The sequence below is a fragment of the Nicotiana tabacum genome, chromosome 18, assembly GCF_000715075.1.
Source record: "Nicotiana tabacum cultivar K326 chromosome 18, ASM71507v2, whole genome shotgun sequence".
Lineage (NCBI taxonomy): Eukaryota > Viridiplantae > Streptophyta > Magnoliopsida > Solanales > Solanaceae > Nicotiana > Nicotiana tabacum.
Genome location: NC_134097.1, coordinates 30845796 through 30871967, shown reverse-complemented (window position 1 = coordinate 30871967; position 26172 = coordinate 30845796). Strand labels below are relative to the sequence as shown.

Below are 26172 nucleotides of genomic sequence, written 5' to 3'. Positions count from 1 at the left end.
ATGAGCTCATTGACACATACCAAATTGTATTCCAAAGCCCAGACATGCCAAACATCAACCAAAACCCTTTGCCAGCCCATGCAGAGACACATATGATTGAAATAGTTCACAAGGATGGGGAGACCAAGAAGTCTTCTAAGTATGTCATGATGATTCGGGTCAGCGAAAGTAATTTGGTTAAAGCTCCAGTCTCTACCAAAGCAAAGCCCTTGACAGTTGAAGGGGCGACAGAAAAGCCGAGCTCGATCAATTTGAAGCCACCGGTGTTGGTCGTGAAAGGGCCTTCGAAAGATATTGGGGCAATTCCGGAAAGTTCAAAAGTGATAGTGCCAGGGATTCCAAGTAAGCCTATCATAGTTGTGAAGGGTGCTCCTATCACCCCTACCATCATTAAACCAGTGAACCAGCTGCCAGTGGTTGATACCAAGGCTATTCCGTGGAATTATAAACAAGTGATAGTGACATACAAAGGAAACGAAATAGAGGAAGAAGTTAATAAAACTGGAGGATTGACTCGTTCTGGGAGATATTTCACCCTAGAAGAATTAAGGAAAGCCAAGCCATTCAAGGATAGCCAAATGTCAATAAAACAATCAGTCACTGAAGAAGAGGCTGAGGAGTTCCTAAAAAACATGAAAGTGTAGAATTATTTTGTTGTGCAGTAGTTAAGGAAAACACAAGCTCAGATTTCTCTTTTGTCTTTGCTGATACATTCAGATAAACATCGCAGGGTCTTGATAAAGATTTTTAATGAGGCACATGTTCCTTATAAGATCACAGTGAATCACTTGGAAAAGATAGATAACAATATCTTCGAAGTAAACAGGACCACTTTCTCAAATGATGAACTTCCTATGGAGGGTACAGAACACAACCAAGCTCTTTATCTCACGGTGAAGTGTGAAGATTCTATTGTCTCAAGGGTTTTGGTTGACAACGGCTCTAGTGTAAATATTTGCCCCATGTCTACTCTAGAAAAATTGAAGATTGGCACTGAAAGAATCCACAGGAACAGTGTATGTGTTAGAGGCTTTGATGGGGGAGGTAAAGATTCTATTGGAGATATAATGCTCGAATTGTCGACAGGGCCAGTTGAGTTCACCATGGAATTCCAAGTGTTAGATATGGCTGTCTCCTACAATCTGTTGTTGGGCAGGTCCTGGATACATGCTGCTAAGGCAGTCCCATCTTCTCTGCACCAAAAGGTGAAGTTCGAATCGGACAGGCAGGAAATAGTTGTGCATAATGATGAGGATTTATCAGTTTGTAATAACACAATTGTTCCATTTATCGAAGATGAAGATGATAAGGGTCCTTGGGTCTATCAAACTTTTGAAATAGTGTTTGTTGAGAAGATTCCTGAAGGAAAATGCATTCCGTGTCCTAAGTTATCCTCCGCGTCTATCATGGTAGCGAATGAAATGTTGAAGAATGGTTTTGTGCTGGGCAAGGGTCTGGGCTCATCTCTGCAAGGTATTGTGGATCTAGTGTGCCCCTATGGGAATCTGGGTACCTTTGGTTTGGGATTCATGCCCACCGAGAAGGACATGAAAATGGTTAAAAATCTAAAACAGAAGGTATGGTCACTTCCCAAGCCTGTCCTACACATATCTAAGTCTTTTGTCAAGCCAGGGGCCGAAAAATCTCCAACCTCCTCAATCCCAAAACCCATGGTTGATGTTGATGAAGAGCTGATCAAGAGATTCCAAAGTCTGTTCGATGAGGTCAATATGGTAGAAGTTGGTAAAAGTACTAGTAAAGTAGATGTGCAGCTCGTTGGGCCAAACGTGAAGTTTAGCAATTGGGAAACTACTCCTCTCCTCACCAAGAAGGAGTTTTGGTAGTCTGCTTTAATTTCCTTTCTGTTATCTGGGTTATTCCAGAGTTGTAATCCTTTTCGTATTTTCTATATTTCTTATATTATTGTTATTTTTTTATTTTATGGTATGTATTTTATGTTATTTATTATGAGTCTATTGATAGTACTAATATATTGTCTCCTGTTGCTCTCTTGAGCCGAGGGTCTCCTGGAAACAGCCTCTTTGCCCCTGGGTGTAGGGGTAAGGTCTGCATACATATTACCCTCCCCAGACCCCACTTGTGAGATTACACTGGGATGTTGTTGTTGTTGTTGTTGCTTGTTTTGTTGTTCAAACCCATTTATCCTTTTATTTTCAATGAAATGCAATTTCCTGTTTTCCCATTATTCCTAGTAGTGTTTTATTTTTATTTGTTTTCTTTTGTACAGTTCTTTTTATGCTGGTTGCAATGACATGACATGTATGAAGAATTTTCAGCCGAGTCTTAAAAGTCAATCTAATTCTGAAATAATAATTCAAGAAGTAGAGTATGATGATGAAATAGAATATGACGAAGAAGAAGCATTTGAGGAAATTCGTAAAGAGCTAAAATAATTTGAAGAAAAACCAAAGCGTAATCTGAGTGAAACTGAAGTAATCAATTTAGGGGACCATGATAATGTTAGGGAAACCAAGATAAGTGTGCATTTAGAACCGCAAGTTAAGGAGGAATAATCAAAACATTGTCTAAGTACAAAGATGTCTTTGCATGGTCATATGACAATATGTCGGGCCTGAGCACTGATCTGGTAGTTCATAAATTGCCAATTGATCCAGCATTCCCTCCTGTCAAGCAAAAGTTGTGAAAGTTCAAGACTTATATAAGTGTGAAGATCAAAGAAGAAATCACAAAGTAGCTTACTGCAAAGGTCATTCGGGTCACTCGATATCCCACTTGGTTAGCCAATATTGTGCCAGTACCAAAGAAGGATGGTAAGACCAGGGTCTGTGTTGATTACCGTGATCTTAACAAAGCAAGCCCAAAGGATGATTTTTCATTGCCGAACATTCACATTCTGATCGTTAATTGTGCCAAGCATGAGATTGGGTCTTTTGTGGATTGTTACGCGGGATACCACCAGATTTTGATGGATGGGGAAGATGCAGAAAAGATAGCGTTCATCAGGCCATGGGGAACATATTGCTACTGGGTAATGCCATTTGGTCTGAAGAATGCTGGGACAACTTATATGAGGGCGATGTCCACCATATTTCACGACATGATACACAAGGAGATTGAGGATTATGTAGATGATGTGATCATAAAGTCAAAGAAGTAGTCTGACCATGTTAAGGATTTGAGGAAGTTTTTCCAAAGGCTCCGCAGGTACAACCTCAAGCTCAATCCAGCAAAATGTGCATTTGGTGTCCTCTATGGGAACTGCTAGGATTCGTGGTCAGTAGACACGGTATTGAGTTGGATCCGTCGAAGATCAAAGCCATTCAAGAGCTACCACTCCCAAAGAACAAAACTGAGGTGATGAGTTTGTTTGGAAGGTTAAATTACATCAGCAGGTTCATTGCTCAGCTCACGACAACCTGTGAGCTCATTTTTAAGCTGCTGAAGAAAAATGTTGCAGTCAAGTAGACTGACGATTGTCAAGAAGCATTTGATAAATTAAGAGGTACCTGTCAAACCCATGTGTGTTGGTCCCACCAGAGCCTGGAAGACCTTTAATTCTCTATTTGATAGTCTTGGATAACTCTTTTAGCTGTGAATTGGCTCAACATGACATTACGGGAAAGAAGGAGCAAGCAATCTATTATCTCAGTAAGAAGTTCACTCCCTATGAGGTTAAGTAAATTCTACTTGAGAGGACATATTGTGCCCTGACTTGGGTGGCACAAAAGTTAAAGCATTTTCTGTCGTCCTACACTACTTACCTCATTTCTCACATGGATCTTCTAAAGTATATCTTTTAGAAGCCTATGCCCACGGGAAAACTTGTAATGTGGCAGATTTTACTTACAGAGTTTGACATCATTTATGTGACTCGGACCACGATGAAAGCCCAAGCCTTGGCCGACCACTTGGCCAACCACTTGGCTGAGATTCCGGTAGATGATGCATATGAGCCACTGAAGACTTATTTTCTTGATGAAGAGATCATGTGTGTTGACGAGGTTGATCATGATGAAAAGCCATGTTGGAAACTCTTCTTTGATAGAGCTGCTAATATGAAAGGTGTCGGAAGTGGGGCTGTACTTATCTCTAAAACAGCGCAACACTACCTTGTAATAGCCCAGCTTCGAATTTATTGCACCAACAACATGGCCAAGTGCGAAGCATGCATTCTGGGTTTGAGGTTAGCTATGGACATGGGAGTCGAGGAAATACTAGTTCTGGGAGATTCAAATTTGTTGGTTCATCAGATTCAAGGAGAATGGGAAACTTGGGACTTGAATCTTATACCGTACCAAGAGTGTCTGCATGAACTTTATCAACGATTCAGGTCAGTAGAATTTAGACATATTCCCAGAGTTTATAATGAGATTGCTGATGCCTTGGCTACTCTAGTGTCAATGTTACATCATCCGAACAAGGCTTATGTTGACCCCGTGCATGTCCAAGTTCGTGATCAACATGCTTATTGTAATGTGGTGGAAGAGGAAATCGATGGTGAGCCTTGGTTCCATGATATCAAGGAATACATGAAGTTAGGGTATATCCAGTACATGCCACAGGTGATCAAAAGAGAACTATTCGACATCTGGCTAGTGGATGTTTCTTGAGTAGAGGAATCTTGTACAAGAGGACTCCAGATTTAGGACTGGTGAGGTGCATAGATGCTAAATAAGCTTCAACTATCATGAACGAAGTGCATTCTGAAGTTTGTGGGACGCATATGAATGGGTATGTCTTGGCAAAGAATATACTTCGAGCAGGTTATTATTGGCTCACCATGGAACGAGATTGCATCAACTTTGTTCGTAAATGTCATCAATGCCAGGTACACGGTGATTTGATTCATTCTCCCTCATCTGAGTTACATACAATGTCTGCACCTTGGCCCTTTGTTTCTTGGGGCATAGATGTCATTGGACCAATTGAGCCGGCAGCGTCAAACAGGCATAGGTTTATTTTGGTGGCCATTGATTACTTTACCAAGTGGTTCGAAGCTGTAACTTTCAAGTCTGTGACCAAGAAGGCGGTGGTGGATTTTTTTCATTCAAATATCATTTGTCGGTTCAAAATTCCCAATGTGATCATCATAGACAATACTGCTAATCTCAGTAGTCATTTGATGAAAGAGGCATGGCAACAATTCAAGATCATGCATCGGAACTCCACTCTGTATCACCCCAAGGCAAATGGAACTGTTGAGGCTGCTAACAAGAACATAAATAAGATATTTCGTAAGATCGTGCAAGGTTCTAGGCAATGGCATGAAAAGTTGCCTTTTGCCTTACTAGGTTATCGCACTACTGTTCGCACTTCAGTAGGAGCAACTCCTTATTTGCTGGCATTTGGAACTGAGGCAGTTATACCTGCGGAAGTTGAGATTCCATCCCTTCGGATCCTTGTAGAAGCTGAAATTGATGATGATGAGTGGTTCAAAACCCGGTTGGAATAGTTGAGTTTGATTGATGGGAAAAGATTGGCTGTAGTATGTCGTGGTCAACTATATCAGAAGATAATGGCAAGAGCATCCAACAAAAAGGTGCGTCCTTGGAAATTCGAAGTGGGTCAGATGGTATTGAAACACATCCTTCCTCATCAGGCTGAAGTTAAAGTCAAATTCACCCCAAACTGGCAGGGGCCGTTCATAGTAACAAGAGTATTGCCTAATGGTGCTTTGTATTTAACAGACATAGAAGGCAAATGTGTAGATATATCTATCAATTCTGACGCAGTCAAGAGGTACTATGTATGAGTTCTTTGCTTATTTTCAGTCGCATTTTGTACTTGGCATGTTCAAAGTTGAAATGACGAAGGCATTTTGTTCCGCTATCCAAACATTTTTATCCTTTGTTATCCCTTTTGAGCCTTATTTATTTTCTTTCATACCCCTCTTTGGGTATCAGTAGCAGAATTAGAGAATGAAAAAAAAATGAATGAAAAAATAAGAAAAATGAAAAAAGAAGGAAAAAAAAATAAAAAAAGAAAAAAAAAAGAAAGAAAGAAATAAAGAAAAGAGAAAAAAAGAGAAAGAAAAAAAGGAAAAAAGAAAAAGAAAAAGAAAAGAAAGAAAAGCAACAAAAACAAACAACTTTGTCTTTTGAACTACGTTCGACCTGATTCCTTTTAAGGATACGTAGGCAGTCTTACGATTCGGTCCCATCAAAATAAAAATCCAAAATTCCCCAGACCTAATGAAACTGGGGCAGCAGTTTTGGTTTTGAAAAAGATCTGATTCCAAAAGTTATAATTTTGAACTCTTTTCGTCTTAAATTATTTTGAGCCTTTATGCTACCCTTTCTTTCTAACCCTGTCCAAAAGCCTACATTACGGTCCAAAGAAAGACCTTTCGATCAATCTTTGAGGATGCCAAGTCAAGCGAGATAGAGGTATGATTTACATCATGGGTAACACTTTGTTCATGGGCACAAGAGAGAAAAATTTAAAATGAGAGAGCCTTATTGGTGAAAACCATCACAGGCACCGTAAGGCGATGGTGAGCTGAGAGAAAATTTAAAATGAGAGAGTCTTATTGGTGAAAACACTCTCGGACACCGTAAGGCGATGGTCGGTTGAGAGATGAACAAATGAGAGAGGCTTGTTGGTGAAAACCCTTCGAGGCACTACAAGTCGAATGAGGCTCACGACTTTATAGAGAAATTGGATCAGTGAAATACCTATTTTGCAGTATGAAGACATGACATGAACTGAAAATATGATTGGTTGGACGGAATAGGCTGATCAATCCAAAATGCATGTCATGATCATTGGAGCTGGCTGTTTCCCTTAGATAAGTCTTCTTTTTCCCAATCTTCTTCACATAGTCATCTGTGTTTAAAATTTTCCGTTGTTCCTTTTGTCAAAAATAATTTCATTTTGCTCTTTGAGTCTATCTTTATGAATCTCTTTCGAATTAGCCCATGTTGAACAAGCAAGAAAGGATTTCAAAGCCTACTACCAGCTTCTAAATTGCACAGAGCGGAGTTCGGCCAGGCACGTCACAATTGATATGACTTAGAATAAGAAGTATGGTGATAACCGAGGTTCAAACAATCAAGTGAATTTTGAATATTGAGAAAATACAAGGATTCAACAACTTTCAGAATGAAAACACAATGCAACAAATGAGTGTAAGAGATTCATGTCATTCAGAGGTTTTGTGGGCCAGTTCCAATCAAAAGGTCAAACAACTTCTTGCTGGCTCGAAGCAGCTGATCATAATGAAGCATGGCAGTGGCAAAAGTAGACGCTCACCAATGATGCCACAAACTAAACACCACGTTTTCAAACTAACAAGATTTTATTTGTCTGAAACAGGGGCAAGAAAATTTGTTAATCCACAGGGACCTCCCATGAAGAAGGCATGGTTCAGGGGCAAGAAATTTTGTTCAGAATCCTCCAAGAAGAGAGCATGGCTCAGGTAAGTTCATTCTCGGCTTTTCAGGATCATCGTGGATAATGGGATTTAATTTAAAAAATTTAGGACCCTCCTGGATAATGAGATTTAATTTTAAAATTTTCAGAACCCTCTTACATAATGGGATTTAATTTAAAATTTTCAGGACCCTCTAGAATAATGAGATTTAATTTTAAAAGTTCTCAGGACCCTCCTGGATAATGGAATTTAATTTAAAATCCTCAGGACCCTCCTAGATAATGGGATTTAATTAAATTTCCAGATCTTCATAGATAAGAAAATTTAGCGTAAGTTCTACCTTTAGGAAATATAATTTAGCTTTAAAAGTTGTCACTCTTAAGATGAGATTTAATTTGAAGTTTTCAGGGCCCTCCTGGATAATGGGATTTAGCTTTTAAATTCTTAGAGCTCTTTTAGGTAACATGATTCGATTAACGCTCACAGATGTGCCCAGATTCCAAACTGGGGCAGAAAAAATTTCTTTTGTTTTTTCTGTTTTGTTATAATGTCAGGCGCCCACCTAGAGAACGAGGGAATACAATCCAAGTTTTTGGCAGTCAGGCGCCCACCTGGATAACAAGAGAATACAATTCAAGTTTTAGAAATCAGGCACCCACTTGGATAACAAGGGAATACAATTCAAGTTTTAGCAATCAAACGCCTACCTGGATAACAAGGGAATACAACTCAAGTTTTGGCAATCAGGCGCCCACCTGGATAATAAGGGAATACAATTCATATTTTGAAAATCAGGCGCCCACCTGGATAACAAGGGAATACAATTCAAGTTTTGGAAATCAGGCGCCCACCTGGAGAACAAGGGAATACAATTCAAGTTTTGGAAATCAGACGCCCACCTAGATAATAAAGGAATACAATTCAAGTTTTTGGCAATCAGACGCCCACCTGGATAACAAGGGAATACAATTCAAGTTTTTGGTAATCAGGCGTCCACCTAGATAACAAGGGAATACAACAAGGGAATACAATTCAAGTTTTGGCAATCAGGCGCCCACCTGGATAACAAGGGAATACATTTCAAGTTTTGGCAATCAGGCGCCCACCTGGATAACAAGGGAATACAATTCAAGTTTTGCAATCAGGCACCCACCCGAAGAACGAGGGAATTCATTTTAGAGTTACTTTCAATTCGTAAATCTGAGAAGCATCAGGAGCCCACCTGAAGAACAGGGCCCATTTTTTCAGTTTCACATTGAAGATCAAGTAGAGATTCAAGGAAGATTCAAGACAAGAAGTAGATAGGATCTTGTATCTTTCTTTTACTTCTGCTGTAATTTTTTCTTTTATTTTCGATGTAATGGCATGAACCGCGGACCGGAACCTCGACGGCACTTCTCTCGGCTATCCACCTCTGTATACTCCATTGCTCTTCTCACTCCGAACTACATGTGGCCTGATTCCTTTATAGCCAAAGATATGTAGGCAACTCAGATACCAGGGCTCGGTCACATTCTTTTGTTTTTAGTTTTTGTCTCTCTAAATAAGGGTCGGATCAAAAACATGTCTTGTTGTTCTTTGTCTAAAAACACTTTGTATTTTCCGTCAAAGAGGGGCAGATGTAGACATGTAATTTTGACCCGCGCATTAGAATTACCTTTAATAGTCCTAGTATTTTTAGGATATTTATTTGGGTTTATTTCTATAGGATTTCACTTTATTATTAATTTTCATTCTATTTTTAAAGGCACAAAAATTGAAAAAAATAAAAAAATAGTTTCAGTATATATTTTCTTCTTTTTAACTTAAGTCCATTAATATTTTATAGCAATATATTTTTATTTTTATTTGTACTATGATTTTTAAGTATTTTTCTCTACTTTTATTTTTAATGTATTAATTTATATAAAAAAAAATATATAAAATATATATTGTTTCATATTGTGATATAATTTACCCTAGTTAATTAGAATTGAATTATATTTTAAGAAGAAAAGGTTTAAGTCTTTCTTAATGGATGGATTTAAAAGATTAAAGTCCAAAATTGTAGGCCCAAATTCGGCCAAGACATGGCCCAAATCTGCCCAGCCCACATCCCCCACTAAACCTGTCCCAAATAACCCCCCAACCCATAACCCATCAGCCTTTTAAAATAAGAATTAAATCCTAGCCCTTCACCCCTTTTAATCTAACAACCCATATTCTTTCCCCACCCCATATAAAAACCAGATATTAACCAAACCCTAAACCTAAAATACAAAACACCAAGCGGCGCCCCATCTCCCATGCTTCCGCCGCCCACCAACTCGCCCAAACTCGCCGGATCGGGCGAGTTCACCCTCAAGAGTCCCATGGTCCCCCCTCTCATCTTCTCCTTCTTCCACGTCATCCCTTTCGTACCAAATCTCATCATTTCAATTAGATTCATGCGGATTTCTTCTTTTATTTCTTTTGTTTAAACAAAAAATTCGAATCCCTTAGATAAATGTTGGAAAATGGGAGCCGTTGGATTAAATTTTTATCCAAGACTTCCATTTTATGATTTTTGTTAGAAAATGGAATTTTTGAATCTTGTTGGGGGCCACACGCGATTTCTTGGTGAAAAAGGATAGAAGGTTCGAGACCCCCTATATATTGAGGGATTTCTCGTATTTTTGGGGGTGGAGAGAAAAATCGAAAAATCTAGGAGGAAATTGGAACAATAGAAGAAGAAATTAGGGTTTAAGGCTTGAGACATTTTGTTTTTCTTCTGAGATCCCACAAGAAATTTCATTAAAAATTCCGCTCTTTGCTGTTTCTTATTGGTATTTCGAAAAAACATATATTGAAGTCTCTTCTTGTAATTTTGGTTCTGGCAATGGAGTGAAAGCCGAGGGTGGTGTTCGAATTTTTGGAGTCGTCGCTGTCTTTCGGATCGTGGCTCGTGGTCTTTGTTCGAAGATCCTGCTGAATCTCTTTGTTCGTAACTCGCTCGATTCAAGATTGTAACTGCTTAACTTTTATTAATTTGAGAGCTATATTTCAGGTTCATCTCTATTCCTTTTATTGTTAATTTCGTGTGATTAAAGTATAATAAGAGCCCTGGGGATTAAAAATGAATCTAAAATTCTAAAAATTATCTAGATAGTTCATAAGTTTTGAGGCTTGGTTTGGGTTTGGATTCGTCTAGTTTGTGCTTGACTGCTTGAATATTGTCGAAAACAAAGTGTTGCTCCTACTTATTCTTAGTTTAATTCCAGCACGAAGGGCATATCTTAAAGGAGTTTATTTAGTTTTATTAAGGTTTTGAGTAGGATAGGTTCATTACTCTTGTTTGAAAATTAGTAGACCACTGCTTTAAATCGAAAATCTAATCTAAAAGTGTTATAAAACCATTTCCCTCATTTCTCTAATTCAGATCTGACATTATGGCTCAATTCTAGTTATGACATTAGGATTTCGAGATGTCTCCATATGTATTTTTTGGGCCCAATTCGAAATGGATTTCATGACAGTCTGACATTAGGATTTCGAGGGTTAGAGCCATAATTATAAAATGTCCTTAGTTCATCCAAATTCCATATGGCTCCAGGTGAGACATGTTAGAGAGGTCAATCGATTTATTTTGATTACCAGTCATAAATCAGTTTGTAGCTATTATTGTGGGTCGATTAAATTTATGTCAAAACATTTAGGATTTGTTTTCATTTTCTGCAAAGTATATATGTTTGAAACATCTCATCGGCCTGAATTAATTGGGTTGGGGTAGTAATCTTTAAACGGCTCTTCCTAATGGCTTTGATTCGCATTTCGTTACCTTGTACTTATTAGTATTTTAGTTTCCTTAGTCCTTACCTTTCGTTGCCTTCTGTAAAATGTTTTGCTTGGTTAATTAGTGTTGTTGGATGTGAAGTTGCTTGAATTATGAATATGGATCGTTGGGTTTAAAAAGAACGAATCAAATTTGAATAGGAATTGAATTTTTCTCTTATTTAATACTTTTTTATTTATTTCATTTTTATAACTTACCCGTTAGTAACATGTTTAGGCCGATCACATTTGGGTAAGCAAGCCTTTAGGATTTTTGTTGGTTTCGAGGCGAGAGGTCGTTTCCTTAGTTAAATTTGCCCGGGGAATGCCCCGAAGGATTTGTATATGCTTCATTCCGGGGTATACCCCGAGGTATTTGTATTGGGAGGTCGATAGTAGAACTCGTAGTATTTTTATTTTTTTTATTTCTCTCTTATTAGGTGGGGACGATCTCGAGCCTCGTGTGTGTTTATTATGCTTTTTCTGTGTTATTTTTACCTCAATTTGAATATTCTAAAGTAAACTAGATCGAGTATGCAACCGTACTAGTTACGGGACTTGGGGAGTGCCTAACACCTTCTCCCCGAGTCAAATGAACCCCCTTACCCAAATCTCTGGTGCCGACTTAGTTTTGAGTCCGAGTGTTTTAAAAGGAAATATATTTTCTAAGATGGTGACCTGACACACCAAAAAACAATGATAGGTGGTGACTCTGAGTTAATCTTTTTGAACACACAACTTTATCATTTCTCAAATTGAAAAACTTTTTCAAACTTTTACTAAATCTTTTTATTATTTTAAGAGGTTTTAAGTGAGGTTTGTAATAAAATGAGTGTGACATTGACCAGTTCAAATTAAAGATTAATTAATTATCAAGTACATAAGCAAGTACAAAAAAAATGCCTCTATGCTATTCTTTATAATGAAATAGACCGTGAGGAAGCTAATTAGGAACTTGAATGGATCAAGTATCAAGATAGTGACGAGAAGATTTTTTATAGCAAATATACCACTAGGTGTAGGTTGTCTAGTAGCTAGTTTAGTGACGAGATGATTGGTGGACGAGTTCAAGGTTAAAAAATTCGTGTGTGAAACCCAAATTTTGAACCACAAAAACTAAAATATAACACAAATCAAATCACTTATAATGTAGTTGCAGGCAATTAAATTCCTATGATAAGTAGTATATATATAGTAACTTAATAAAGATAGTAACTGACATGTTGTAATATGTTATAATTATTTTTTATCTGCTTAATATCGGTAGTTTAATTACCGAAATAGATTATGAATAAATGTATGTTATTTTGGATAAAGACATAGATAAAGAATCCTTTTTGAGGATCTTTGTTTAATATATAATGCTTCTAATATATGTAGGAGTTTGAACTGATCAAGCTCAATATTAGTTGCTTCTAATTTTAGAATTGGTGTCGCGACCAAGTACAAGTGGAAATGGGAAAACGAAAAATAGTAAAATACAAATTGTAGAAAACAATAATAGTTTCTTCCCTCAAGTACATTAGTCATGGTCTCACGGATTTAGTATATTTAAGCATGTATCGCTATATATATAATAATGTTTCAGATAGTACTCAAGGGTGGCCCGACCAATTTTTTGGTCTAAAGCCAAAAGTTACGAGGGGTCTTAATCTTTAATTTTTTTTTATTAATTTAAAGTCTATTTTTTTTAACTTTTCTTAGATACAAAGTTGTTAATAATTTTCTTATAATGAATAATTCCTAATAAGTATTTCTCAATTGACAATATAGCTAATTCATTTAACCTTTCATGTGATATTGTTGATCTTAGGCAAGATTTTATCAATTTTAATTTAGAAAACTTCTTTCCGTTGAAGCAATGGTAACATGAGTTATTAACATTATTATAACGACTCAGCCGGTCGTTTCATGAGTTATCGCTTCGTTTCCCCATTTCTACTTCTTATTGCTTTGTTTATCTGCGTTATATGGTATCAGATTAGTCGGTTCGAATCCGGAATGGTTTTGGTAAGGTTTGAGACACTTAGTCTCTAAAGTTGGCATTTGAGTTGGAAAGACAACCGGAAGTTGACTTGTGAACATTTGATCTCGGAATTTGGTTTTTATGATTCAAATAGCTTCGGGAGGTGATTTGGGACTTAGGAGAGTGATTGGAATGTGTTTTGGAAGTCCGGAGTAGATTTAGGCTTGAATTGGCGAAATTGAAATTTTGGCGTTTTCCGGTTGATAGGTGAGATTTTGATATAAGGTTCAGAATGAAATTCCGGAAGTTGGAATAGGTCTGTTGTATCATTTGTGACGTGTGTGCAAAATTTAAAGTCATTCGGACGAGGTTTGATAGTCTTTTTGATCGAAAGCAGAATTTGAAAGTTTTTGAAATTCTTGGGCTTGAATCCGATGTTGATTTGGTATTCCGATATTGTTTTGAGTATTCCGAGGGTTGAAACAAGTTTGAATAGTGTTATGTGACTTGTTGGCATGTTTGGTTGAGGTCCCGAGGTCCTCAGGATGGATTTGGATAGTTGGCGGAGAGTTTGGATTTTTGGAGAAGCTGCAGAATTTTTCTGCTCCTGTTGTTTCCACACCTGCGGATTGGGGACCACAGGTGCGACGCCGCAGATGCGACCAAGAGTGAGGAGGGAAAGAGCCGCAGAAGCGTGGAGCTGAGTGCACCTGCGATGGAGAAGGTGCAGACATTTGACCGCAGGTGCGGTTTTGGGCGGATAAGTGATTTCCACAGGTGCGACCCATGGACCGCAGATGCGGTCATACAGGTGCGTGTTTGAGGCCGCAGGTGCGGAATCCTTGGGCCAGAAAGTATATAAACCCGCCTTCGCGATTTTGAGTTATTCTTCACCATTTTCATGCGGGTTTGAGCTTGAGGGAGCTATTTGATGAGGGATTTCAAGGGGATTTTGGAGAGGTAAGGTTTTTGGACCCTAAACTCGTTTCTATGGTGTTATTTCACTGATTAGGCTTAAAATTTGTGGAAATTAAGGGCTAAAAATTGGGAACTAGGGCTTGGTATTGGAGACCTTGACTTGAGGATTTGTAGGGGAATAAGGATTTCATTGATGTAAATTTTGTCGGATTCGGAGACGTGGGCCTGTTGATACCCAAATTTTCCCTATATATTTTAAATATGCATAGAAGCCTTCAAATAGCATATATATGCATATATAAGCATGCACAAGGCTTTCATTATTCTTTTAATAATTTCAAAGGTTTAAATTGATTTATTTTCTCCCTTTTTCTCCAAAATATCCCAATAATTATTTAAAAATTATTGTTTTGATAATTCATCTATTATATTTCTATATTTATGCCAAAATATGGCTAAGGTAATTTTTATATCTCTTTACAATTATATTTAGTATTTTTAAAGCTAAATTGCATATAATAGTAATGTTAGCCCATTTTAAGATATAATTATATTTTATATGCATAAAATTGGACCCTACATTTTTAAATTATTAATTATGTATTTTAAATTATTTTGGCACCTTAATTTATTTTCCAGAAATTACCTATTATTTTTTATAAATTAAAAAGTGAAAAATTGGCTATTTAAATAACACCCAAATTTGGCTTTCAATTATAGCCAAAATTGGACCCCTTTCCAGCCCAATTTCACACCCAAATCACTCGACCCATGCCCTATTAACCCTTACCCAAACCCGGAACCCACCTACCCGTTTTAATCCTGACCGTTGATCTCCCAAATCAACGGTCCAAATCATTTCCTTCCTTTTTTTTTAACTCTAATCGACCCCTAACCTTAAGTCATTTTTTCAAAGGCGCCGCCTTCAGATGCTCTCTCATCTCCACTCTTCTCTCAAACCTAACCCTAGACTCCTCCACTCACCTCCTTCTCCGGTTATCTCCGGCGATTATCTCTCAAACCTCAAGCCTCCAATGGTCACTCTCATCACCTTGCTCATCATCTCTAAGGCATTCAAGGGTCCTGGGTCATGTCGATTTGGACTTAGGGTTTCTTATTCTATTGTTCGAGGCTTCTCTGGTGTGATTTTAGGAAAAATCACACCATGTGTATTACGATTTATGAAGTTACAACAGGTTCTTTCGATTTCTAATTAGGTTTCCTTTTGAAACCCTAACTCTCTTTTGGATCTCTCAGATCTGTGTTATTTTCATGCTTTAAACCTGTTTCCTTCTATGATTTGATTATTCTCGAGCTTTCTTCTGAAAGATCCTCTATTCTAAACCGTTTTTACTTTCTTTGAAAATTAGGGGTTTTCTCAGAATTCTTTCTATACCTATTTCGACCGATTTCTTCATAATTAAGCCTTTTTCCCTTGTTTATTTTGACTGATTTTATGTTCCTACTACTTTTTAACTCAACTCTGTTAAAAGCCCTAATTTTTAAAGATATTTCTTTACTTGTTTCTGTGTGTTAGCATGATTTTCTTTACATGTTTCTGTGTGTTAGCATGATTTTCTTTACTCTGCTTGTGTGTGTTAGTTCTTTACTCTGCTTCTGTGTGTTAGCATGATTTTCTTTACTCTGCTTCCGTGTGTTAGCATGATTTTCTTTGCCTTGGCTCCGTGTGTTAGCATGATTCTCTTTACTTCACTTTTGTGTCAGCCTGTTTACCTGGTTCTTGTTAATCTCTCGTGGTCACCATGCATCCAATATGTCCTGCTGAATCTTTAGCCTACTCATATCACCTCTATATGACTGTGTTTGCTCATCTCTAGTTTCTTTCTGTCTATATAATTGACCTTGTTTGTTCCTACTTCTGTTCATTCATCTCTATTTATGTATTGAAAATATGCAAAAACATGACCCCTCATGATTGATTATGATTTTCCTTAACTGTTGGTAATTGAAAGATTTTCCTTCAAAGCCCTAGAATTCTACTCGTCTGTTTGAATTAACTGATTTTATTACCTTGTTTACTATGGTACATGGTTTTACTTAGTCTTTTCTTAATTAGGTCTTTCTAAATTTGGTCCTAATTGACTACTTTATACCTAATGAACTCTGGCTCCTTTCCTTATTTAATCATGCACTGATTCTTCTTTCCCCCTTATATGGTACTGAATCTTTCCGTTTGACCTTGACTCCCTTAACTCAAGTAAGTACTTCCTTGATTCTCTAAGTGATTGATTATGCGTTCTTAAATTAATATACTACTATAATTTTTACCTTATTCCACTACCTACTTTCAACTATAAATACTCTAAGTCTTTCACAAACGACAGACACACTTGGCTTCCAAAAACCCTTCTCTTATTTAAAATCTCTGTGTTATTCTACTACTATTAGCCGGCTGCAAGCCAAGGCTAATCATCTGTGCTCTTTCGTTCTTTCATTCTGCTTACTTCTATCTTCACTGGTATGTCCTAGTTTAATTTAAAGTCTCAACAACAACATGTTTCTCTTCTTGTTTAAGTTCCTTTTATTTCTAGCCCGCTTTTACTTGTAGTTCTGTTGTGAAGTTTGTAGTTAGACAGACTCCCCTCCCTTTAAATTCATTATTCAAGCATGCTTGGAAAACTGTTTTTAACATATTGTGTGCTTACCATTATTATGAGTCCTAAATCCCTATTCCCCTGTGTGTTTATATTCTCCCTGGTTAGTTTGTGATCATTCTAGTTTTAATTATTGTTGAGCATGTCCAAACCAGTCCATAAGGTGAAACTCTTTAGCCCAATAGATCAATTTCATTTCACCTAGTTTGTTTCATAAAAATAGTTTTAATAAGTGTCAACATTTCCTAAAACTAGTTCCGTCAAAATGGCTTCAATCTCATTAGATATCCTGCCTATAGGTATTAAAAGGGTCTATCTCGAAAACTTATTTGTTTCTGCATCAATATAGACACAACACTTCATATAGGTAAGCCTTAGGCATTTTCAAAACATGCATTTCTCTAAAGCTGTTTCTGTCGACCTTTTTGATTCTAATAAGCTTTTAAAGAAAAGGTCTTAGGAAACTAATAGGTTATGAATTATGTATCTGAAAGTGGTTTATTTTTGCATGATCACTTAGAAATCCTGCTTTAGGACTTTGATTAATAAAGACCTTACTTGTGGTTGAGTCGTGTTGTATGTATGCTTGTTTGCGGAGGAAACTATGACCCTTTTAATTGCTCCATTTATGTGAAAGTCCTAAATGCTTTTTTTGATTGTCTCCTTAGATTTTTGCCTTTAAAACCTTAGGGGTACGTCTAGAATTACCTATAGGTAGAGGTCCTAACTCCCTCCGGGACTATTAAGAAGGGGCGGGTAGCAGCACGCAATAGGAATCAGTGACCAACACTCGCTTTGCATGACCAATAAGGGGATAGGAAGGGTAGACATGAGATATGATGACTACGCGCTAATGTAACGTGTAGTCCCTCATTGATGAGTGTTTACCGGACATTGCGCGGGGTGATCCTATAGGATAAACAACCTAGGACCCCTCCTTACCCCAAATTCTTTCCTTACTTAAAACCTTGTTTTTGTATAATATGTTCAAACCTTTATTTCACTACTTGAATTGTTCAATGAGCTTTACAACTTATTTGATTCAACTATTTGTATGGAGAAATTTGTAAATGTAAGTTCGGTTGGGACCCACAGTTGTGGACCAAGAGGTGCCTAACACCTTCCCCTCGAGGTTATCTCGAGCCCTTACCCTAATCTCTGGTACGCAAACCAACTTAAGAGTTAATCGCTCTAGGTACCCTAACACACCATAATCCGTTAGGTGGCGACTCTTCAAATGCCCAATTCCCAAGAGGAAACGAGTCATTACACCCCATGAATATCGAAACCCGGACTTCCTCCCACGTAGGGAAAGGGAAAAAAGGGGACACGACAGCATGACGACTCTGCTGGGGATATCTTTTAGGCTCTCACCATAACGAACTTGTTTTCACAAATTAGTCCAAGCATGCTTATCCCATACCCCGCTCCCTTATCTAGATTTACCTGTTGTTTCTTTTAAGCATTTATGATTCAGAAAACTGACTTGTCTCTGTGTTTTCCTTTTCTTGTAACTGTCTTTTGAATTATTTAAATGTTGTATTTATTTTTCCTACGTGAAAATAATTCCCTACATATTATTAACTACTGCATAAATCATGCTCCACATCATATTCCACTCGTGCGTATCAAATCCCATAGCAACGCTTTAATGAGTGGTTGCGCTCTTCCTATTTATTACTCTTAAATTCGGAAAGGCTTATTTGCGGTAAAACAAGTCGATCAGCGATGCAGTCAACGGTTCCGTTCCTTCCCCCTCGAGTTGTCCACTTGAGGGTGCCAGTCTAAAACCCCATAGAAACCTTACTCTATTTAAATTGTGCATGCATCATGGTCAAACCTAGTCGGATCGGTTATGTTGTCCACATGATGATCCTTTAAGATAGGCCTTATCCAAAGTCCATCGGGTTTTCCATAATCCCAATGGATGCAATCATGTTCTATGCATTAATTTGGAGGACTAAATGCCGATATGCTAATAATAAATGTATAAATAGTCGAGTCTGGTGGGGGTAAGGCCTAACCCTTTTATTTTGCAGAAAATGAGGCACGAAGTCCCCAGATTTGGTATGGTTAGCAATATCCCTCCATTGTTGCTAATTTGGTGGGAAGATCTTTCCTCAAGTGACAAGAAGCATGTGAAGAAGTACCTGTGTAACTTACTGTCCCTGCTAGATATTGAACCAAACAAGAAACTGATCGAGGCTGTTACCCTATTCTGGGGCAGCGAAAGAGTCGTGTTACGTTTTGGCGACACAGAAATGACACCGCTCCTAGAAGAAATAGGAGGACTTACAGGGTTGACTTGGGACAGTCCCGGGCTTTTGGTACCAGAAAACCGTACAGACAGGGGATTTTTGAAAATGATAGGACTGAAAAAGAATGTTGACTTAGTGTGCCTGAAGGACTCCTACATACCTTTCGAATATCTCTATGAGAGGTATGACCACAGCAAGTCTTTCCGCACTTATCATGATGAGATTTCCCTCGCTTCACTGGGTCACATCCACCGCAGAGTGTTCGTGTTCATTATGTGCTTTCTGCGGATGATAGTGTTCCCAATGATAAAGGGAAAAATCTACACTAGGTTGGCCATGGTCACCAAAACTCTGATGGAAGGGATTAATGGACAAACATATACCATAGTCCCCATGATCATTGCTGATATCTATAGGTCCCTGGACCGCTGTCAAAGAGGGGTCCAGCATTTTGAGGGCTGCAATTTATTGCTGCAATTATGGTTGTTGGAGCATCTCCAAAAGGGTCGCTATCGCCAAGAATTTTCGCGAACAGCTTGGAATGACCACATTGCTTTCCATAACCCTAAGCAGATGACCCACATTCCGAACAAATTTGCTCAGCTGGAAAGTGCCAGTGAATGGGTAGAGTTCTTCGACAATTTGACCGAGGAACAAGTGCATTGGATGGTTGAATGGTTTCCAACGGACGAGTTCATTATCAGGTCCAGGGATGCTCCACATTTGGTATTGATCGGGTTGAGAGGGATATATCCATATGTCCCTATACGAGTTATGAGGCAAGCAGGCAGAAAACAGGTTGTACCGAGGGTCGTCAAGATGGGTCATTTCAGGGAATATTTCCAAGACAATGACATACCTTACAAGTGCCAAGCTCAGCACATGTGGCACTGCAAAATCATTGTGGAGAAAAGCACGATTGAGCCAGACAGATATCACGCGGGGTGCGAGCCTCTATCCCCTGCATGGTTGGAGGACAATCTGAAAAGAGCAGTGACACCGGGGACTGGTCGAGGTAACAGAATCATAGACGAGGAAGCTGAAGCCCAGGTCAAATACAACAGGCTGAGTCCACGACTCTGAGAATGAGCATCGAGAGATACATGAAAGGAACGTGAGGTTGATCGAGGAATGGAAAGATATGGCAATCATTTCCAATAGGAAGCTGGAATACCTGGAGCGAGGAATAGTGGAGGTAGAGGGCAAAGTCATAAAAAGGATTGAAAACTGTTAGAATGCTGAAGGAGCCGAGGGAGGACATCTGGCCCAAGCCTACTTGTTGCTTGGACTTCGCGAGCTGGGAGATCTATTTGATGGAGCCCGGAAGATCGAATCTGAGGAAGGTTCTTCTGGGACCAAATAGATTAGATTTACTCACTTTTCTTAAATATAATAAGGCCAAGTGCTAGTAGTGACTTGCCTTTTTTCATTATATTAGTGTCGTTTTGGAATCGTCTACTTTTATGTTATGAAATGAAGTATTTATTGGCATTTGAAGTTCTCCAAATTTATTTGTCGCTAGGCCTACCTCGGGCACAACGAGGATCCCAAATTAGGATATGAGTTTATATATCGCACTATGTGTTTAAATACTGCAAACATTTCAGAATCCCCACTAACTTGTTACCTTTTTGTTTGTTTATTTTTTCTTATTATTCCCATACCCATAGGTTGGTTCATCCATACTTTCCTCGTCAACATATCATACTAGATCCAGAGGCCCACCACCTCCTCCTCCTCCTCCAAGCAACACAAAAAGCAGAGGGAAAGCAAAGATGGACAACTTAAGTGGAATTCGAAAGGAAAACATTGAGAACGCAGAGACCTCCGATGGCCGTAGTACCCTGGACTCGAATGACTTGGTTTTGAGACTTGAACAAAAGATACTAGAACTGCCAGGAGAACTTGAGCAGGTCCACAATTAGGCAAACTTGTCACTCATGCTCAATGTCCCTGATATCTACCAACAGAATGTAAAGAACCCAACACCTCCTCAAAACACACAAAACCAACAGCCGCAAAATCCTACCATACCAAATCAATACACAACTCCACCACAAAATATCAATCCATTGCCAATGCCAACTCCACCACAGCAGCACCAACCGATCCCGTACCCACCAACCACCACTTACCACACTCCCTAAAATACACCACCACTCATTCTCGATCCACAAAACTCCACCAATGACCATCACTATACCCAAGTTCCTGGCACCCATCAGAGAAACCCCATATACATGGAAACTATACCTCATTCTACCCAGCCAATCTCCTGTGCATCGGAACCCTCCGAAAAGGACCTTCTCATTAAGAACATAGCCGAAGAACTCAAGAAGTTAACAAGCCAAGTTCAAGGTATATGCGATAGTGGAATAGAAGGTTTGAATTATGAAGATCTGTGCGTACAGCCCGATGTGGAATTGCCAGAGGGGTACAAACCTCCCAAGTTCTAAATGTTCGATGGTACATGTGATCCCAGGGTTCATTTAAGGACCTACTGTGACAAGCTTGTCGGGATTGGAAAATATTAAAAGATTCGAATGAAGCTCTTTATGAGGAGCCTTACTGGGGACGTGTTGTCTTGGTATATTTGCCAGAATCCCAAGAAATAGTCAAATTGGGTAAGCATGGCATCAGACTTCATGGACCGGTTCAGGTTCAACACAGAAAATGCACCTGATGTCTTCTACATCCAGAATCTCAAGAAGAATCCCACTGAGACTTTTTGCGAATATGCTACTCGTTAGAGGTCGGAAGCCGCCAAGGTCATGCCTGCTTTGAACGAAGAACAGATGAATAAATTCTTCGACAAATCACAGGATCCACAATATTATGAGAGACTAATGGTCATCAAAAATCACAAATTCTCTGATATCATCAAGCTCGGGGAAAAGATCGAGAAAGGAATCAAGTGCGGAATGGTAACAAATTTTGAGGCACTGCAAGCCACAAAAAAAGCACTCCAATCAGGTGGTATATCGAAGAAAAGGGAGGTTGGGGCAGTAATGGTGGCCCAAGGCCCAAAAACCCCACTCACATACCAAACACCCCTACCCACATACCAAACACCTCCACCGACATACCAAGCACCTCTACCTACATACCAAGCATCTCCACCCACATACCAAGTATCACCACCTACATATCAACCCTCATCTCCTAGATATTCTCAACCAACCACTGTCCATCACACCTACAATTCCCAACCATCCCACTTCCAATCACCACGAAATTGCAAAAATTATCCAAGACCTAATTTCGATCACAAGCCACCCAGGCAATACATTGCCATTGCTAAGCCCATCGACCAATTGTACGAAAGGTTAAAGGTCGCAGGTTATGTCACTCCTATTCTCACTGTGGCACTAGAAAATCCATCCCAATGGGTTAATCCGATCAAAACCTATGCATACCACTCCGGTATGAAAGGGCACACCACTACTGAGTGTCTAACATTGAAGGATAAGATCCAGACACTCATTGACAACAAGGTCATCCAAGCGAAGGAAAACACACCCAATGTCCGCAACAATCCCCTCCCTGATCACAGAGGTGATGGTGTACATATTATAGAAACGAATGAGGAATGGGACCCTGAGGGGTCAATCAGGCTTATCCGAGAAGGCGATGACTTTAAAGTTGTAGCTGTCGCACCTCCTTTTTCCGCCCCCGCGGGGGTGAAGGAGTTTTCTCCAATTAAAGGACAGTCGAAATGGGATTTGTTTGTTTATTTCAGAGTCGCCACTTGGGAATTTTAAGGCGTCCCAAGTCACCAATTTTAATCCCTGAATCGAGGAGAATATGACTCTGTTTATTATTCTGCGAACCAGAAATCCTGAGTAAGGAATTCTGTTAATCCGGAAGAAGGTGTTAGGCATTTCCGAATTCCGTGGTTCTAGCACGGTCGCTTAGCTGTTTTTATTCTTGGCTTAATTATCTCGATTTTACATTTTTTATTGCATGATTTTGTTATCGCTTCTGTTTAGATTGTTTATAATTAAAGACCTTCTTCGAATCGAATCACGCATACGTGTATCCGTTTTATATATTATATATTTTTTAACGTGAAAAATCGTGTCACGCGTACGTATACACAATGATATTGATAATATAATAATTATTTTTTCGAATTTTTTTTTATTATAAAAATAGACTTAAGTTCGAAATTGTGCTTAAAATAAAATTAAGAACGTCTGTCGCTCTTGTACGATTAAATAGTGAACTGCACATCTCGGGTTATATGAAATTAATTTGATATTCTCCGAAGAACCCCCTTTTTTATTAAATGTTTGCTCGAAGTTGCGCGAACGCATAATCCGAATTGCCTTTAGAAATATAATCAGGTCACGCGAACGTATCCCTAATCACACAAGATATTCTTGATGGTAGTATAAATTTTCCACAAATTGTTTATTACATCCATACATTTTTATGTGAAAGTCAAGAGAAATCACTATTTGAGATGCCTCTAAATTCCTTGAAAAGAATTCACAATTCATTAAGTGTTGACTGCAAATTATATTTTTTTGCGTGGGATTATATTCCTCAAAAACCATTCGAGTTTAAAGAGTAAAAAATAAACAACGCGTGATTAATACTACCATTTTTATCGTAAATACAATATTTATCTACCCAAAAAGCGAATTGCGTATAAAACTTGGGAAAATAATTGATTTAATAAACGAACTAATATTTTTCGAAGAATTTTCATTTATTATATTTGGAGCAAACGCTATTTACACATTTTTGACTTAAAATGTTACAATTTATAAATCCATCCTTCTTTTACACTACTTGTTTTTAGTCCGAGGTTATAATTATTTAGTTAATTTTGCTTACGAAGAGTGAGATTGAGATAAATAAACCAATTTTTATTCTCTGCCTATGCGAATATTTGCAAACACTAACTCTATGTTTTGTAAAAAAAATCGTTGACATTATTTCATACATTAAAAGAAATGAGTTGATCGCGTTCCTAAAATAACTAAGCCATTTGTTATTAAGAAAGAGAACTAATCTACCAATTGATTTAATAAGACGACATCACATATAACGTAAACATACATCATGACCTGTTCGCAATATTCCAGCATTGTAATAGTAATGGATTATATTAATTCACCTTTCAACTATAGGTTATACACATAACCTTTATTACGCCATATATGAACAAAGTACGACTGACATCATCTAGTCTTAAACAAAATTGGATATTTGACAAAATAAGCTAGTAATGTAATTTCTGGGTATTTCCGTACTATTCTTTACTTAGCTAACAATATCACAAGATTTAATTAATAGCCAACTTTCTGCCATGTTCCCTATCTCAACAATTCAAACAGTAAATGTCATCACTAGTCCTCAAAACATATATGATTATCGTGGAATTTATTACTCCAGAAGGTTAATTAGTTAACAGTTTATCATGTCAAGTATAATACTATATTAACCAACTAAAACAAAACTGAAACTTAAACTAATAAAATTTAAATGAGTAGAAGACATCTTTATAATTCCAAACTTCATTTACTTGCCATGTTGAAACTTTTCATGACATGAATTTACAGATATGTACCTGATATTGGAAGCAAAAGAAAATGATGATGAGAATCAGCGGTAGTAATAACAATACAACAGCAACAACTGCCCAGCAACAGTAACAACCCAGTAACAGACCGGTGGAGTAGTAATCCCAAAAACAAAAGCTTTAAGCTTTGAATGAAACAACAACCATTAATACTAATTTCAAACAAAGAAAGAAAGCAGAAGATTTTTTAGTTTTTATTTTTATTTTGAAAGCTTAAATATTTTTCGGAATTTTTCTTTCTCTTAAATGTTCAGCCCTTTTTTTCTCTCTTCTATTCTCTGTCCGTTTTTTCTCTCTATCTATCTGTGTATTATTTTTCTCGTATCTCTCTTGTGTGTATTCTGATTTCAAGACTTCTTATATATAACCCATCCCATAAATCTTTCAATTAATTAAAATCAATACTTTTTCTCTACCCAACCCATTATCTTCCCACTCATCCCCATTACATTAAATAAACATATCACACCACCCCATTATATTTTGTCCCCCATGCCTAACATAAATAAATACAAGATTCCCTCCACTAAATTTTGTCTTGTCCCCCCTTTATATTAAATAACCATATCACATCCCACCCCATTTCATTTTGTCCCCCATGCTTCATATAAACAATTACAAAATGTACAATTCCTAAACTACCCCTCCGACCCTATTGCAAATTACTATTTTACCCCCGTAAGTACTATAAATTACCAAACTACCCATCAGCTATAACACATCAATTAATCAAACTTAACCAAAGTATAGACAATATGATTAATTTCTAACAATGTTCAAACAACAAATTTCATGAACATGATTTCTTCAACATTTCAACAACAAATCACATGAACATGATTTCAACAACATTTCAACAACAAATCACATGAACACAAATTGAACAACAAAGAACAACTAAAATTTGATGGAACAATATTTTAGCAACAACCAATCTTATTTTCGGATTCAACAACAACAACAAACAAGTATATTTAGATTTCTAAATTCAATAATATTGAACTTAAAATCAACTCTAACAACATTACAACAAACAATTCCTATATTAAACTTAAACAAGATTATGAGACAAATTCAAGAAATAATCATAAATGATAAACAAGAAATCAAACTATACAAATTTCGGATTCAAGATCATCCAAACAAAGTATGAACATGAATGAATCTATTTTTTTTTAAAAGCAACAAACATGACGGATTTAAATGACTCAAACAACATTAATAATTTCTGGAAAATATATAACAACATGAAACAAAATGAATAAATAATCAATTAAATTTCAATTTGAATCTAACAAACATCAAACTAACAAAATCTTACCTAAACAATAAAACAAACATGAAATAAACATGAAAAACCACTAATTAACTTTCCATTTGAAATCTGAAAATTAATTCAATCAAAACACATGAACAAACTAAAAATTAATTCAACGATGAACAACGAACAAAACAAGAATTGAATCATTTAACGATTTTGGATCCGGAAAATATCAAACAAAAATATGAACAAAAATAAAACTTAGAACAACTAACCGGAGAGGAACAACGATGAACTCGAACCATGTATGGACTGTTTTGACAAATATCAACCAAAGCTCGAACAAAAGCTTGAACTCGACTTTATTGAGTAACGTCGAAACAGTAGCAATAATTTACGCGAAACAGAAGCAACGTTTGGT

At 37.5% G+C, this 26172-nt stretch overlaps 1 protein-coding gene across 1 annotated transcript; it reads left to right on the top strand.

Moving 5' to 3' along the window:
• The first annotated feature begins 3863 nt into the window (after positions 1–3863).
• On the top strand, positions 3864–11254 carry LOC142172464 (uncharacterized). The gene is made up of 3 exons (XM_075236090.1): positions 3864–4452; positions 7297–7399; positions 11230–11254. The coding sequence occupies exons 1-3, from the start codon at positions 3864–3866 to the stop codon at positions 11252–11254; spliced, it is 717 nt and encodes a 238-aa protein (XP_075092191.1).
• Positions 11255–26172: the final 14918 nt, after the last annotated feature.